Source organism: Orbicella franksi, chromosome 8 (genome assembly GCF_964199315.1).
Source record: "Orbicella franksi chromosome 8, jaOrbFran1.1, whole genome shotgun sequence".
In the NCBI taxonomy this organism is placed as follows: Eukaryota; Metazoa; Cnidaria; class Anthozoa; order Scleractinia; family Merulinidae; genus Orbicella; species Orbicella franksi.
The window spans coordinates 25731161-25748472 of NC_138152.1; the positions used below are offsets into that span (position 1 = coordinate 25731161).

General features: G+C 39.1%; 1 protein-coding gene across 1 annotated transcript; it reads left to right on the forward strand.

Moving 5' to 3' along the window:
* Positions 1-2563: 2563 nt before the first annotated feature.
* Positions 2564-3827, forward strand: LOC145495671 (uncharacterized). Its single transcript, XM_081475294.1, has 2 exons — positions 2564-2613; positions 3017-3827. Exons 1-2 carry the CDS (start codon positions 2578-2580, stop codon positions 3623-3625), a joined length of 645 nt encoding a protein of 214 aa, XP_081331420.1. The 5' UTR covers positions 2564-2577; the 3' UTR covers positions 3626-3827.
* The last annotated feature ends 13485 nt before the right edge of the window (positions 3828-17312 follow it).

The following is a 17312-nucleotide window of genomic DNA, read 5'->3' on the forward strand; positions in this document are numbered from 1 at the left end:
ACTGACAAATGACAGCACGTGAATACTCCACTTGATGAGCTCCTGTGTAGGAAGAAGAAAACTAGCTCCAATAGTTTAGGTAGCTAGTGATACTGTCTTGTTAAAAACTCGATGAAGAAGAGTACGCTTTGAATTTGCAAACAAGATCTTGTCTAAAATACACAGGAATAATTTTATCAGTGTATAATAGAAATAAACTATTAAGAGATACATAATTTTGTTCAATAATGGCCACTAACTTAAGTTCACCGTCCTCGTCATATAGAGGGAGGGGGGAGGGGGTGAAGTCGATCTAGGTCACTTGGTCAATCCAGCTTACGTTGGTACGTAGCGTGGAGCAACTTAGAATAAAGGTGCCACCCCTGGGTAGGGTGCTAGTCCATTGGTAGTCCCCCCCCCCCACCCCCCAGATCACTCTATCAGCTGTAACCCACTTGACTCCCTCACACTGTAACTCTTAGAAAATTGAAAAATATGTTTCCCTCGGGGCCCATAATATGGAACAAGACGTCAGGTGACGTAGAGATGACGTCATCATGTCCAAATTTCTTTGGATCCACTAATTTTGAAAAACGTTACAAACCAGCAAACGTGGCTGAAAAATATAGTCAAATCCGGCAAAAAACTAAAAATAAAGAAAAGAAGTTGCTCTAAAGAAGTTAGAATTTTCGTGGGCAAAGTTGGAAATTTGAAAAGCATGCATAGTTGCCAAAATATGATTGTTAACGTAGACATCAAGCTCGTAACCAATGACATGTCACGCCCAATTCCCAGAAATATTTCGGAAAAGGTCACCAAATTTGGGACTCACGGCCTTAAATCGTTTTAAGGTTACAAAGTTGGCAAGGGCCTCGACAACCCCCCCCCCGCTTCTCCCACCCTCTCCCTCACTCTCCCCTACGCTTGTCTCAATAGGGTTAATTAAGGGGAGTTATCGATCTCGAGTCAGAATCTAGCATTGTTTAAAATTAATGAACAAAGGGAGCTGTTCTAAATTAAATGTAATTTCTCTGTCAGTTCACTTCATGTCTAGTTTTCAAATGCCGCTTTTGCGAGCCAAGAATCTTAAAATAAATTTAAATTACGAAATCGTGCGAATTTCACATTCGGTTTCCTGTGAAAAAGTCAGCTGAGTCAACATATCCCTTCAGTAAGATATGATAATGTTGACATTATGCAGTAACATCCCACTGATGATGTCTTTAGTGTACTTAAATTAGCCTGTACTGCGAACAAATACGCAGTTATTTTTGTAACTTATTTCCAAAAAGAGTCGCAGGTATAAAATAAGCTTCTGGAGAATATCTCCTCACAATGGCTTTGTGGCGTCTTTGTTTTCTATCCGTGACAGCAATGTCGCTGTTTGTCGTGACTTCATCAGTAAGTAAATTTCTAACATTTATATTTTTAGTTGTCTGACAGCTTTTCTCTTCACTGCGTGTTAGCGTTCAAGCGAGTGTGGTGAGGATTTCCCACAAAAAAAGCAACGACGTGTTTCCTCAAATTTCTCAGCTAAACGACAAGAACGGCCGCATAAAGCTTATGATTCCACCGTGAAAATTAACGTGTGACAAACAAACTCCTGATTTGTTACACAGCCTGTGGGAGGTGATACTCTCTGGGTCTACTCAAACGGCTACCGTCAAAAGAATTACTAAACCTGAACTAACTGAATGAACATAAATACCATTGAATAATTTAATATTTTTCTCGCAAAATATCTGCAGCGAGAGAAAATGAAAATTGACGTTTACATTCCATATCAAATATTGTTCATCCGATGTTTCATGTTGTTTCACTTTATTGTAAAACCTTTGAACGTGTTTCATTACGCATTTCCTTTCCTGTTTAATCATCATCACTTTAAATATCACAAAACTGAATAAGAACCGACTGAAAAGCCTTGAAAAAACTGGCGAGTGCGGTGTCCCATAATTCCACATCAAACGTGATTTCATGTGTTGTCAGGCCTTTAAAATCGTTTAATTAAGTCACAGTCGGAATTTCCAACAAGGATTTCGGTGCCTCGGTGAGTCCTAATGACCCCGAAATTGAGACACCTCCACAGATTAATTTATGCTGCCGAATTTAGTGAATATACAAAGCTTCTAAGATTCCATTGCAAAAAGGTCATGGTATAAGCACTTCAATGACCGTTCATTGCCATTTTCCTTTTTTACTGAAGGCATGATCAATAATCCATGTAATTCCGATAATTTTAAGTTTTTTTTTTTTTTCACTTGGATAGCCTTCAGCTGTATTAAACCTGAGTTCCGGCGCTTTGGGTATTTCACACAGGGTTAGGAGCCAGTTCCCTCTCTGCTCGATTTCTTTTTCGTTGCCCAATTAGAATGAACATTTTTTCGAGAGAAAAAAAAAATGTTTTAGCAGGAAAAAGCATAAGGTGGATGCTAAGAGGCCGTGGGCCAGTCCTCGTTTGAAAAGATTTACAAATAAGAAGGGAATTAACTCAAGTTCTAGAGAGAGTCTATATATACTAAAGGTGCTTCCAGCTAAATACAGTTACGTCTACTTGTGTTTTTGCAGGCGGATGATACGCCTGCTCAGTCTATCTGTATGCCACTTTGTCAAGCAAAAAGCTGCAATGGAGAGGTGAGCATACATATAAGTTATTTGCCGATTGGGAGGTCCGTATAGTGAAAAACTGTGACCGAGGCTTTGGGTATTTTCAATGCCGAGGTCACAGTTTTTCACTGACACGGACCGACCATAGCCGGTAAATGATTTAAAATTGAATTTAATATATACCCCATCTTTCTCAAACCTCGTTTATAATTCTTGACATTTTCCAAACACACATCGTTCGCGTTCCCTACCGTGACCGTGGTCAGAGATAAGAAAATCCGAAGCACGCCAAGAACCAATTAGATTGCATCATTAATTCGTTACCGCGCCCTCTTGGAACAAAATACGCGGTATATTATTTACTTTTGTAGTCGACACATTTTAAGCTCTGAATTTTAATGAAGTAGTAAGATTTTTTCCCTCTTGTTAGGGAAACATCAAAGTCTTCCACATGACGCCCTTATGGCTTGAAACACATGCGTCATACATCGCTCTCGAACGCACAGCATCCGCTGCTCAAATCACTTTCATCGCGGGCTCATTAGCAAAGGCTGCGCTGCTCAAAGTTCCATTGATACCCACAGGTGTCTTAACAGATGCCTTACCGCTGACTGTTGAGATCACAGTCGCACATGACGTCAGCATTGGGCAAGGCACTGACAGCGATATCAAATATGGTGTGTCAGACGGTACCAGATTTATCGGCTTTGGAACATGCGATAAGGGAAATTATGCCGATCATTCCCCCTGCTACGGAATGGAAGGCGTGTCCGGCGCCAGTTTAACGTCTATAAGACATGATCCAGTTGGTCCAAAAACCAGCGACTCTTTCTACCCCGGTCAGTTTGTCTTCACTCTCAAGCTGGATGAACGCTGGGGATCGTGCTACACTGCGCATGACGCAGGCTTCGTGAGGACCGCTGCCTACAACAACAGACTGGTTCTCAGCAAGGGACTCACTCTCGAGGTTTACAAGGGTGATGCAGGAGAGAGGGTCGGGGTCAGGTTCATAAAAGTCACTGTTACAAAAGATTCTTAGGCGATAAAATCTAAGAAAAATGTGATTTCAATCTGTACCTGATATAAATGCAATAAAATGACTTTATTGCTCACAGTATAACGCCTTGAATACTAAAGAGTTAATTAATAAAGGTGCACTTCACCCCGACGCTCAATTGCAATTTTGTCGGAAAAGTTTCCAAGCATGGTTGCCATCGCAACATTGGTGACGCCGAGAGTAAAAAGCTATATCGTGCCGTATGCAAAAAGGTTTCAGCCATAAATAAAAACTATTTCAGTATAGAGCGGTTTCAATAGACCATATCCTTATTCCTGGCATTAAAAAGGGATAAATGCTATTAATTTGCATTTGAAAAGACTCCTTAAATTATCCTCAGTTGAAGTCGGTTCCAGTCCAATACCGAGTATACGAAAATAGTCTTTAGAGTATCGTTAAACGAATAACAAAGCAATCACTCTGGCCAATAAAAAAGCACACAGACAATATCCAATGAACCAATCAGAACTCTACGGAAATACATATAGCTACGCAAAGCGCGGGAAAACGAGTGTTACTTCAATCGGATGAAAAAGTGGTCAGAGATTTTTGGGCCAATCGCTTACCGCAGTAACGCAAAACCAATTACTTTTCGAAACTCAAGTAATAATTTTCCCCACTTTTGCATTGCAGCAGTGCGCTTGTCCGTTGCGAAAGTATTATTATTAGAGTCACTACTTTGAAGACCCATCTTGTTGAAATCAGTGTTGCCAATTGGTCCAAACTCTCATCAGGATGACCGAAGGCAATGAAGAATGAAAATAAATAGAGCTAGTCCCTATCAAAGGCCTTATTCCCACGTTAATCCCTATCAAGTTGATTAGAGCAGGCTCTGTTTTAGAATTCCCAGGAGAGTTTTAGAAATAGCCAATCCCGTGACGAAGATTGCACCCACGTGGACGGCCTAAGGGCTGGTTTTCATTGGCGATGGAGTCGTAGTCAGAGTCGTAATCACAAGCGTAGAGCGTTACGATCCAGTGAAAATCAAACCGACGAAGCTGGAGGGAGAACACCGATTCTGCTTATGAGTCGGTCGCTTATGATCCAGTCAAAACTAGATTGTCGGAGTAGGAAGCAGAAGTGGAAGAATAAACCAATCACAATGCTCGATTTTGGGCCTTGTGATTAGTTGGTTCTTCCACTTCTGCTTCCGACTCCCACAATTTAGTTTTCACAGGATCATGAGCGACGGAGTCGTAAACAGAATCAGAAGAAATGGAAACGTTCTGATTCTTCCGACTCCAATTCCGTCGAGCTTATGACTTCGCTTAGGACTCCAATTTTCGATTTTCACTACGTCGTAAGCGCTCTTGCGACTCCGAATCCGACTCCAAATCCAACTCCGACTCCGACTGGGACTCCGACTCCGAGCCCACTAAGACTCCGTTTCCGACTCCGAACCGACTCGGACTCGGACTCCGACTCCGACTGGGTCACTAGCAAAACCCATCCTTAAACGGCGTTGCACGCGTTTATATCCTCCTCAAAAACATCTGCGCTACGCGAGTGGCAACATCACCCACAAACGAATTGGGTACTATGTCTAAGAATAACTTGAGATAGATTACTTGAGAACAAGGCCTTTATGGGGAATGACAGTCTTGCACTTTGTCCTTTATCCTTGGACACATTATGGGCAAATACTCGCTCACAGATTGATCGCGAAAAGTCATGAGATTACAAAGTCCGATAGGTGTGGGCAATGACTAGATCATTGCTATGCATAGGGTGAAGCTCATGCCCAGCCCTTATCCCTTTCCATGCTTCTCCCACCGCGGCAAGTTTAATAGATATAAACCCCACGCGCTTACTTCAGAGAGGAGTACCTTTAAACGGCCACAAGCTTTTTCTTCTGCCAAAATTTTAATTTAGTTACAGTTGCGACTTATGTGAATAGTCCGTCCACAGCAGTGTGCTCCTTTTTACTTTTTACTAATTCTTTGCAGTATTCGACAGGATCTCCGGTTATTTAAGAAATTAACTCGTTGGAGATTAGGTAAAGTCTCATCCACAAGTATTGCAAAGGATTACCGTGCCCTAATTTGCTTCTCCGATCAATTCGGTAACGAGTTGCCGCAAACATATCCACGTTACCATTATTGAGATTGGACCTTTTTTGGTCCATAGGGACGGGGCTAGAAGAGAGCTTTTTGAGGCCCTAGCCTTGTAACTCTTAGAGAATGAAAGCTGTGATAATGAAATAAAAATGAAAAATATTTCCTTTGAGGTTCATAACTTGGAATGACGATTTCATATCACGTAGGAGTGACGTCAATACTTCTAAAAGGTAGCCCTCTTGTATCCGCCATCTTGAATTTCATGAGTTTTCAAACGTTACGAGATCACCAAAAGGGGAGGCGCGGTGGCCTCATGGTTAGTGCGCTCGTCTCCGGATCGAGCTGTCCGGGTTCGAGCCCTGGCCGGGGACATTGTGTTGTGTTCTTGGGCAAGACACTTTACTCTCACAGTGCCTCTCTCCACCCAGGTGTATAAATGGGTACCGGCGAACTTAATGCTGGGGGTAACCTTGCGATGGACTAGCATCCCATCCAGGGGGAGTAGAAATACTCCTAGTCGCTTCATGCTACAGAAATCGGGATAAGCTCCGGCCTAATGGGCCACTTGGCTCGCATGCAGACTTTACCTTTACCTACCTTACGAGATCACCAAAAGGGCTCAAATATACTTTAAACCGATAAAGAAGGCTAAAGTAATTTTAAAAATGTAAAATTTACTCCAGAGTAATTTTTGCTCCAACCCTGAAAAATTCAAAATTTTGAAAACCATGCCCGTCAGAAAAGGCTGCCATAGGAAAATCAAGTTTCTTGACAAATCACATGACATGTTAAACTGGTTCTCCAGAGAAATTGAATGAAACAAGTCAACTTTGAAGTCAATTTCTTCAATGCTTTTAAAATAACAAGCGTTCAAAACGGGTGAGGTTCTCAAAAGCTCTCCACCCCTGTTTCAATACAGCTACACTATTACTACGGTATACTATAGTATTTGTCAGGTTATGCTATACTATTGGTTTGGGAATATAGATCCCACAATAAGATTAGAAATAAAGACACAAAAGTGTTCACAAGATGATTTTTTCGAATTGAATTCTCTTAACTGTACACAAGAAATGAGCCGTCACTCAAACAAGGCCCTAGTGTATCTCAGCTGCCGAGTGTTCGAATTTCAATTCCTTCCTTCAGTTCCTTCCAGATGGTAAACATTGTTAAGTCCTTCGGTAGCACAGTTCTGTGTCCATTAAGGTCCTCTGCTGTGTATGTACCATTCAGCAATACTTGGACACAACAACAACTCCCTTGTTAGGTCTGCATCAACCCCATGGCCGGATTGTGAGATTCTCTTCATGGCGGTACTGTCATCTCTGCGAGATATGATTGAATGTGACTGATTTACTTTGCTCCTCGGTCATGTCGATGTACGAAAAAAGTTCTTCTTCAATTCTTGGTTCCACAATGGATGAAAATGAGATGATCATCTCCACAGCGAGTAAGTCGAGGTCATTTGTGACAGCACGTTGAAATGCAAGACGTTGAGCAGTTCAAACTATCTGCCTAAACTTGACTGAATAATATAATGATAATTATTTTGAAAACAAAATATGATGCAGCAAAGTTACGATATCTGTAACGAGCAAATGCAAAATTGCCCGGGAAATTGCCAAGTTGGGTTTATCTGTTAAAGTTTTCTCACGTTTTCATCTAGGCACGCCCATCCTTCGAAAATCTGGTCGGTAAACTCAGAAAAAGTGATTTACCTTATCTTAGTTTCATTTCGAAAACAAAAAAAACTGAAACAAGAGGTCTGTGACCGAGCGAAGAATAAAATTTAGCAGCAAAATATAACTAATAAAGAGGGTTGACCGGATTTTGGCACGCAAATTAAAATTAAACCAAAATTTAAAATTGCGACATACCAGTCCTTGCCAGCTATACGAGTCCAACCAAACAATGGCCCGCACTAAGGAAACGACACTACTAGCTATACTACCTTAAAAATGTAAATACGGTCTACTTACAAATGAATGATAAAATCTCATTTGCGTTCCTAAAGTCTTTCCTGCTAATCAGATAAAAGATCAAATCTTAGTCTGCAAGTTCTTTTCAATATACATTATGGTTCCTACCTGTATTCACAATTTTTGTAACTTAACTCTATGTAGGTTTTAACTAGCAAATATTGTTCACAAGCAGTGCACTATTGTCAAATTAATGACGATATTAACCAAGATTTTATTGTTTCCTCTGCTCAATAAAACCAAAGTATAGAAAACAACAATAATAAATTCTTTCAAGTGAAAAACCATAACAAAAGTGTCATTACTATCTTAACATACTTTAAAACGTTTTACGTAGGTTTCTGTTTAAACAGATAAGAACGTCTTGTCAAACTTGAATAACGTTAATTATAATTTCTTTGATATGTAATGGTAATAGGACTTAGTGGAGTCCAGTTCGGACGGTTATCATAAGAGTGATTTACTTACTGTTTTGACCCAAAGTAACAAATCTTGTAGTTCACGAGCGAACTTGACCGACAATCTATAAAGAGAAAACAAGCATATCAAATGTCCACTTAGCAATCGCTATCTGCCATCTTCATCTTTTTTCTTGAAAAAGAGCTTGTGAATTAGAAAAGAAAATTTTGGTTGGGCAGCTATATCTCTTGTTATGTTTGTTTTACCGAGCTGGACTTTTCCCTGATTATAGAACTCAACGTCCTTCCTTGCCTTAACATATTATTTTGACCACGTGACATGTCACGTGATCATTTTGTTAAAATTTGGTAAATCGGCGAATTGGTGGCGAATTTTCATTCTATTGATCAATAAATGAGCGTTTGCGATGCAAATTTAAATTATCTACCTTGCTACGTTTGGAACGATTTCGATTTTAATTTCGTTTGTAGAAGATATAAATGATCAAAAGTCCAATTTTGTTGAAAAAAAGGACCTTTCACCCTATAAAATGTTTCTGTGAAAGGAGGGACGGTCATTCCAACGTGAGAAGATTGAAATAATTGACCTGCCTATAAAACGCGTTTTTGCAGGATGTTATTACTAAAAACCGCCACCAATTCCTCAAATGATGGCTATTTCCGCTAAACCTCGTCACGTGACATGTCGCGTGACCTGTCGGAAGTACCAATTCTACTTTAAAATGTTCAGGACATCAAAACCTAACTGTGTGCTAAATCTGGTTCCATTGCCATTATACCTTCAGAAGTATAACTAATAAATTATTTTCACCAGTAAAAGCTTTTGACCCAGGCCTTAAACTACTTGAACAAAATACTGAACCTGCAAATAACCGATTCATACATTCAGTGAACACGTTTGGCAATTAAATTATCCGATAAGGAAAGGACTGGAAGGAGTGTATCAAATTTTAAAACCAGAACAAGAACGGCAGAGTCTGAAATCCTCAATCAAATTAATTTTTTTTGGAAATAAAGAAACTTGCCTTTCTTCATAAGATGTGATGAAATTATTCACATTTGAAATTTCGATGTCAACGGAATACAATTCAGCTTCAAAAGGCTTGTGACAATTGTTCTGTTCAACTCGACCTGTACATTTCAAAACCAGAAGCAATCAATCAGTTGGACAAAACAAGTCTTTAGGCGTTCTGGATAACTGAAATCCAAAGAAAAAATTATGTAATTAACCAAATTATGTCCTGCCCTAAAATGCATTAAGACTCTGATATAAAAGTCTCTAAATATTCCGTCTTTTTGAAAGATAACTTATCGATAATTTATTTTTATTTCTGTAAAGTTTGTTATGCGAACTTTCCGTGTTCGTCCCGAAATGAAATGGCACTTGTTGTGCATGAGAAGTCCTTTCCATTTGTTTACTATTGATGTATGTGAATAGTATTGCTAATATGCAACATCTAATTAATATGACTTACCACAATGAGGCGTTTTCTTGTTTTCTGCAATAAGCTAAGAGATCAGTATTCCTCTACCGATAAATGGAATTTAGAACTTTGCCGCTTAATTTTGGAATACATAGCCTTTATTTTATTTTCAGGATTTCTAACTCTCGACATTGATAAGTTTTGAAGCTATATATTCGCATTTGACGTTTGGATTTCATTTTCCAAATCCATTTCTATTCATTGGCCATGAGGTTGTAGATTTTCGTTTCTGCAATTGACGTCTGATTTTTAGTGCCCGATGTCGGTTTTCAGATTTTAGTTATTTTTCCCCATTTCACTCAGTTTCGTGATTCAGGTGGTTTTACCACAAATTAGTTTGACGGCCGGGTTTTAAGGTTTAAGTCAGAAATCCACTTCTAGCTTAATACAGTTTTCTGGCATGTCGGCTGATGAAGATGTTATTTAATCCCTTAAGGCATTTACATGTCAGATTTCGGGCTTTGGTAATCCCCCGTAAAAAAGAAAAGAAAGGTGACTGTAAAGAAATCAAAACAAGTTGGGGATTTGTTATATTAATGACAAAAGTCTCTGAAAATAGACATACTGTAAAATCATGAACTGACAAAAAACAATGAAATGGTTCACATGATTACGGCTACAATCTAGGGAACAACTGTTTGCCAGTTACTTGAACCCTTCCATATCTACATACTATATGCAGACTGATTTTTCAGTGCTATGCGAGGACGTTTTTGAACGCCAGTTCACCGATGTTCAACAACTTGTCTTCCAAAAAAAATATTTGGCATGGACGGGGTGGGGTTTGGTTCCTTAAAAAATATATCATTAAATATGACTTTTTGAGGCTAAAAGTATTTTTCTCGAGTTATATCCATGTAAACAGCTGATCCTGCCGTCTTTCCGTGGCAAAGCATTGCACTTTTTCGTACTGTCGTAAACACAGTTTGTCGAAGGACTTCTTAAAATTCAAGAGCTACTTTTAAAATTTAAGGTTTGTTAAGGATAAAAATAATTCCTCTTTCACTTGGAGAGACTTTTTAAGACATGGATTAATCATATTTCAGTGTAAATTTTATACATAAATTTCTTTAAAGAAAACGTTTGCCCACCTGTATTGGTTGACCTCTCTTCCTCAAAAATCTTTTAAAATTTTTCAAACAAATACGAAATGAGACTTTCCCACAGTTGCTTCATCTTTACGTGGTAGGACTTGCATCATCAATCAATTATGCAAATAAGTGGTTACAACGAGAAGGGTCTTCCCCTCTTTTGCCTCATTTTAAAGTCATATAACTTGCATCATCTGTCAATTAGGCAAATCAATGGTTACGAGGAGACGGGGCTTTCCCTCATTTTGCTTTATGTTACGTCATAGAACTTACATAGGAAGCGAAAACAAAGAAAGTACTTGCTTTCTACTCGCTCTCTACCCAAACTTTATTCAATCTGTAGACATGTAACAGGTTATTTCTCCTGATGCGTTCTTTGGCAACATATTTTGAAAATTTCACCAAACACTTAAAAAATCTACCCTTGCTACTTCAGACATTGCGGCGAATGGGAATTAAACTTCAATTTGAGATGCTATATAGAAAGACCATGTTCTCCTGCATGTACAAACATAACATAACAAATAACATAACACCGAAAAAGGAAGTCGAAAATACGACGAGCAGGGGAGTAATTCTGACGAGCTTTGAGGCGCGTGGAAAAGTGATAAACGCTGTTTCGTGTGATATTTCTCCTTGATAAAAAATGAAACTATGGAGAAGCTAAACTAATGAGCCTAATTTATGCTGTTTAAGGGTAGTTTACTATACAACGTCACGAAAATGATTATCTTTGTTGAGAGGATGAAGTGAAGCTGGGTTAGAGGATAGTCTTTCAGCCATTTGATTCCAATTAATCAAAGGTGTCACGATAAACTCTCGGCCTAATACCATGTCTTTTACATCGTGAAACCAGCCATCATGTCCTACAATGTCTAACACTGCGTTCCCACGAGACCGAACATGACACTCCGATAATCTGCAGAAAGCAGTCTGACTAAAACCTTGAACAATCAGTTCTGAAAACAATTGGAAAGTTGTAAGGTGGAAAATAAAAGGATCTCGTGCATTATAGAGAAAAGCACTTGCGTTAACGTTTTATAAAATTGAAAACGCAATTTGTGACAAAAGGAAGCAAAATTAAATTGATCTAAATTGATCTAGCGACACAGAACAGATCCCAGAGCGCTCGTGCGAAGACTCGTGGCTAGCTTGTCGGTGTCCGGGGGGATTTCCATATAAAAAAGGACGGGGGTGCTCGTCATACCTTTTAAGGATTTAAAAAAGCGCCTTTATTACCTCTTAGTGTGTTCAGCATCAAAAGGTCCACAGCGGGAGTCTTAGCGGTACCTTTCAGGGTATTGAGCCATGTTTTTCACCCCTGGTACCTCAGGGGTGAAAACAAAAATGTCAAGCCACGCCCACCAAACTGGGTCTTGGTAACTCTTAGGGATTCTTTTTAAAATTTCCGACAAGCAACCCCGTCCTTTTTATATGGGATTTTCCCCCTCTTCCTCGGTTTGTGCAAATCGACCGTTTAAAAATAAATGGTAAGCCTTTCGGGTTAAGTTTAATTCATCCATTATTTCGGGAAAGTATTGTAATTTTTCCTTCTTTCGTTTTTTCCTCTACACTACACTATTTTCTCCCCTTCCGTGTTTTTATGGGCTTTACCAGTCATACCTGCTAAGCCTTTTGAGTATGCTCGGTTGTGTAGTGGAGAAAATATCGACACGCACTGTTTTATCAGCTTGTTTCATTGGCTTAAGCCTCAGTTCGTTCTTGCAACACGAAAAAGTCTTAGGTCTAAGATGATATTGATCTTTTAAATGTCAAATGTACTTGGATAGATTTGTCTTTAGAGGCAGAGTCGTAAAAGACGATTTTGGAGAGAAACGTCATTGAAGCTTCTGCTGCCCAGCTTTAGCAGTCAGTCCATCATTTTCGCTAATATTGAGATATGTATCGTTCTAGTAAACAATTGAATATATGAAAGATCATATATTTGAGCTTCGGAGGAAGATATGAAGACATGACTGATCACTGCATTGGTATCACACAGATCATGGGTTCGAATCCCTTTCAAGCCTGAATTTTTTTTAACCTTAAATTTCACAACAGCCTTGTATCTTTCTAGTGTAGGTTCATATGATGGTGAAAGAATTAAGAGGCCCTGCGCCTAAGAAACGACCGATGATTTCCGGCTAAAAAATAAAATCGGCCGATTTTTATCTCCCAAGTAGAGGTTACCGAATACTATTTAAACATGAATTTCTTTTGTTTCAGTTTCGCTTTAAACCAAAAATATCGAGCCGCAAACTTTTTCCGTCTGATAGCAGCAAAATCAGGCCGAAAATAAGGCCCCGCTAAAAACTGTTCGGAAATTACTATCGCAACGCAAAATAATGAGAAAACTACACAGTGTTGAAGAAAAAGGCCTCTTAATGCAATATCATTCGATAAACATCAAAAAACTGCCGAAGCGATTAAAAAAATAAAGTTTCAAATATTGCATACTAAATTAGATGGAGCGTTGGAGCTGATTTTAAAATAATTATTTCTCAAAAGTTCAACGCTTTTGAAAGCAGTCACAGTGATGAATCAGACATTGGAGGGATACACATCACGTTTCTGGGAAAACATTTTTCGGTCAAAGTATATTGACCTTATACAAAGCGTTCAAAGTTACCGTGTTTACCGTTATCCTGCTACTTGGGCGAGACACTTCTCTTTTGCCAATACGGCCGTGGATAGCGTGGTAAACGCCACTTTAAACCTTGCTAGGCATTCGAAGACCATCCTGAGTAGAAGGACGTAGAATTAAAAGAGAAAGGAAGATGAAAAATACGTAGAAAAAGAAAATAACTCGAAATTACCATCTGCTAACGAAAGTTGAATCTGGAAAATGTCGTTGCGTGACAGCGGCCATTGACATCATTTGTCACGTCAAGTTGCAAGAGCGTGGGAAAACGAGTCTGCAATGTCCTTCGGGCGGTCAGCGGCTAGGGATGCAGTCGTGACCCCATAACTCAGATCACGCTGCGGCCAAAACAGTGTGGCGGTTGGGGAAGTTTTTCTTTTTGAGTGACCATCATTTGTGAAAAATAACATAACATTGCTCCATTAAACGTTTTCTGGCCGGGAAAAATTGTTTTCCTATTTGTGTATTTGTTTGGATTCCGCCGCCGTGTAGACAAATGACGTCAATGGCCGCTGTCAAGCGACGACATTTTCCAGATTCAACTTTCGTTAGCAGATGGTAATTTCGAGTTATTTTTTTTTCTACGTATTTTTCATCTTCCTTTCTCTTTTAATTCTACGTCCTTCTACTCAGGATGGTCTTCGAATGCCTAGCAAGGTTTAAAGTGGCGTTTACCACGCTATCCACGGCCGTATTGGCAAAAGAGAAGTGTCTCGCCCAAGTAGCAGGATAACGGTAAACACGGTAACTTTGAACGCTTTGTATAAGGTCAATATACTGTGGCCGAAAAATGTTTTTTCAGAAACGTGATGTATATCCCTCCAATGTCTGATTCATCACTGTGACTGCTTTCAAAAGCGTTGAACTTTTGAGAAATAATTATTTTAAAATCAGCTCCAACGTTCCATCTAATTTAGTATGCAATATTTGAAACTTTATTTTTTTAATCGCTTCGGCAGTTTTTTGATGTTTATCGAATGATATTGCATTAAGAGGCCTTTTTCTTCAACACTGTGTAGTTTTCTCATTATTTTGCGTTGCGATAGTAATTTCCGAACAGTTTTTAGCGGGGCCTTATTTTCGGCCTGATTTTGCTGCTATCAGACGGAAAAAGTTTGCGGCTCGATATTTTTGGTTTAAAGCGAAACTGAAACAAAAGAAATTCATGTTTAAATAGTATTCGGTAACCTCTACTTAGGAGATAAAAATCGGCCGATTTTATTTTTTAGCCGGAAATCATCGGTCGTTTCTTAGGCGCAGGGCCTCTTAAGTAAACTGTTATTAGAGAAAGGAAAAATATGGATCATTTCAAAAACGTGTAAATAGTTGGGCTCTTTTGTTCGCTCACAAGTGTTGTAACAAAGAGTACTGAGGTACAAGTGAACCGTCGGTTGAGGGGAACGAAAAATGCCGTAAAAAGAACCCCGTGTTTAATAGGACACGTTCGATACCTTAATATTCTAACGTGCCTCCGAGAATTTTGTCCTAAAAGCTTGTGACACAAACTGTATTCACATGGACAGCCTAAGCCGTTCTACACGATTTTTTAACATCCACCAAAATATCCACGCAACGCAGGCGTTAACTTTGTCCGCCAGAGAACTGAGCACGATGTCTAAAGATAACTCGAGAGTCATGACATTGCGAGATGTCCGAAAAGTCTGAGCAATAAATAAATAATCGACATGCACAGGGTAGAGCTCGATTTGTTCACCCGATGCCCCCCCCCCACCCCCGCCTCCTCCTCACTTGTAAGCGCTTTAATATCAACTCCGTGCGCCTACTTTAGAAAAAGAACACTAGTTTTAAACGGCCACAAACTTAATTAATTTAATAATGTTTAGTCTGCCAAGATTTTCAATAACTAGGATTACGATTTATCACAACTAAATAGTCCATACACAATAGTGCGGTCGATTTCTGACTAATCACGCATGGCAGCTTCAAATTCCTTTAAGTATTATTAACGTGGACATTTCTGCATAAACAAACAGTAGTGACAAGTAATAGTATCGACTATTCTTCGACAGACTGTTGTAACAATATAATTAACAATTTAACGGCTGGCGATTGGATACAGTTTCATCCGTTAGTATTGCAAACAATTAACGTGCCCTACATTTTGTTTCTCCGATCAATTCCTTGGGGGAGTTCCCGCAAACATATCCACGTTAACCTTATTTTAACCGGCCTTTTCTTTGGTCCAAACGGACGAAGGTAGGGGAGCTTTTCGAGGCCGTTCCCCTGCAGGTCTTGGAGAATGGAATCTTTGACTCTGAAATGATAATGACAGATATTTTCGTTGACCTCCATAACGTGGAATGACGTCTCATTTTCAACGGCCACCTTCTTGGATCCGTTTCTCATGATTTTGCAAACCGTACCGTTATAGAAAACGCCCCAAAAGGGCTAAAAATTAAGCGAAAGTTATTTCAACATCAACTATCGAATAACATGACATGCAAAATTACTTTGGATAAATTTTGGAAAAAGTCAAATTATCAAATAAATCTAGTTAATTGCTTCAATGAGAAACGTTCGAAATGGGTGGGACCTCAATAGCTCCCCTTTCCCGTCTTAATATGATTAAATATAAAAGGCTATTCACTAATTGTGGGGAAATATAAATTCAACAATTAAAAAACATTTTTACAAGGTACATTCCTCAAATGGAATCCTGTTTTAACTGTACACAATCATGGCTGAAGAGGGAAATGGATATGTAGCCCGGCAACCATCGAAGGGGCAGACAAAGATGCCAAGATTTATGTTGGAAGGTCCACGACCGTGCACAATCTTTTGTTTTGCCCTTATACACTATGCATGAATTACGCAACCAAAACGTTTCTATTGGTTAGTTGCTCAATACGGAGTGATCAACTATTGTGTTTTGTGCACGGTCAAGGCCAAAAAACGGAACAAAAACATACGGGAAAAAAAATTTGTCAGGATTCACAACCATTCCCCTCTGTAAAATATGACACAATGAATGAGCAGTCACACCCAAACAAGTTGCACAGTTCTCTATTCATGAAGGTCCTCCGTTGTGAAAGTACCATCCAGCAATATTTGAAGACAACAGGAACTCTCTTGTTAGGTCTGTATGTAGTCATTATGGCCGGATTGCGAGATTCTCATCCGGGCTAGAACCACTGTCACCTTGTGAGATTCGATTGAATGCGACTGATTTGCTTTGCTCCTCGGTCATGTCGACCTCGGTCATGTCGATGTAGGAAAATAGTTCTTCTTCTTCCTTGAGTCAATGGATGAAAATGAGATGGTCCTCCACAGCAAATAAGTCGACGTCAATTGTGACAGTACGTTGAAATTCAAAACATTGAGCATTTCAAACTATGTGCCTAAACGTGACTGAATGAATAATATAGTGATAATGATTTTGAAAACAAAATATAATGCAGCAAAGTTACCATATCTGTAACGAGCAAATGTAAAATTGCCCGCGAAATTGGCAACTTCGGTTTATCTGGTAATGTTTTTTACGTTTACATCCAGGCACGCCTATCCTTCAACAATGTCGCTGGTAAACTCAGAAAAAGTGATTTAACTTATCTTAGTTTCATTTTCGAAAGTAAAAACCTAGAACGAGAGGTCTGTGACCGAGCGAAGAATAAATATTAGGAGCAAAATACAACTAATGGAGAAGGTTGACCGGATTTTGGCACGGCAATTTAAAATTAAACCAAAATTTAAAATTGCAACATGCTAGTCTTTGCCAGCTATACGAGTCCAACCAGACAATGGCCCGGACTAAGGAAACGACACTACTACCTTATAAATGTAAATAATTTTACACCTTATAGTTGCAAATGAATGATAAAATCTCATTCGCTTCCTAAAGTCTTTCCTGCTAATCAGGTAAAAGATTAAATCCTAGTCTGGAAGTTCTTTTAACTATACATTATAGCTGCTACCTGTATTAACAATTGTTGTAACTTTAATCTATGTAGGTTTTTATTAGCAAATATTGCTCTAAAGCA

Coding starts and splice junctions, on each gene's coding strand:
- LOC145495671 (XM_081475294.1), top strand. CDS start 2,578: ATGCCACTTTGTCAAGCAAAAAGCTGCAATGGAGAG. Junction 2,614..3,016: donor CAAAAAGCTGCAATGGAGAG/GTGAGCATACAT, acceptor CCCTCTTGTTAG/GGAAACATCAAAGTCTTCCA.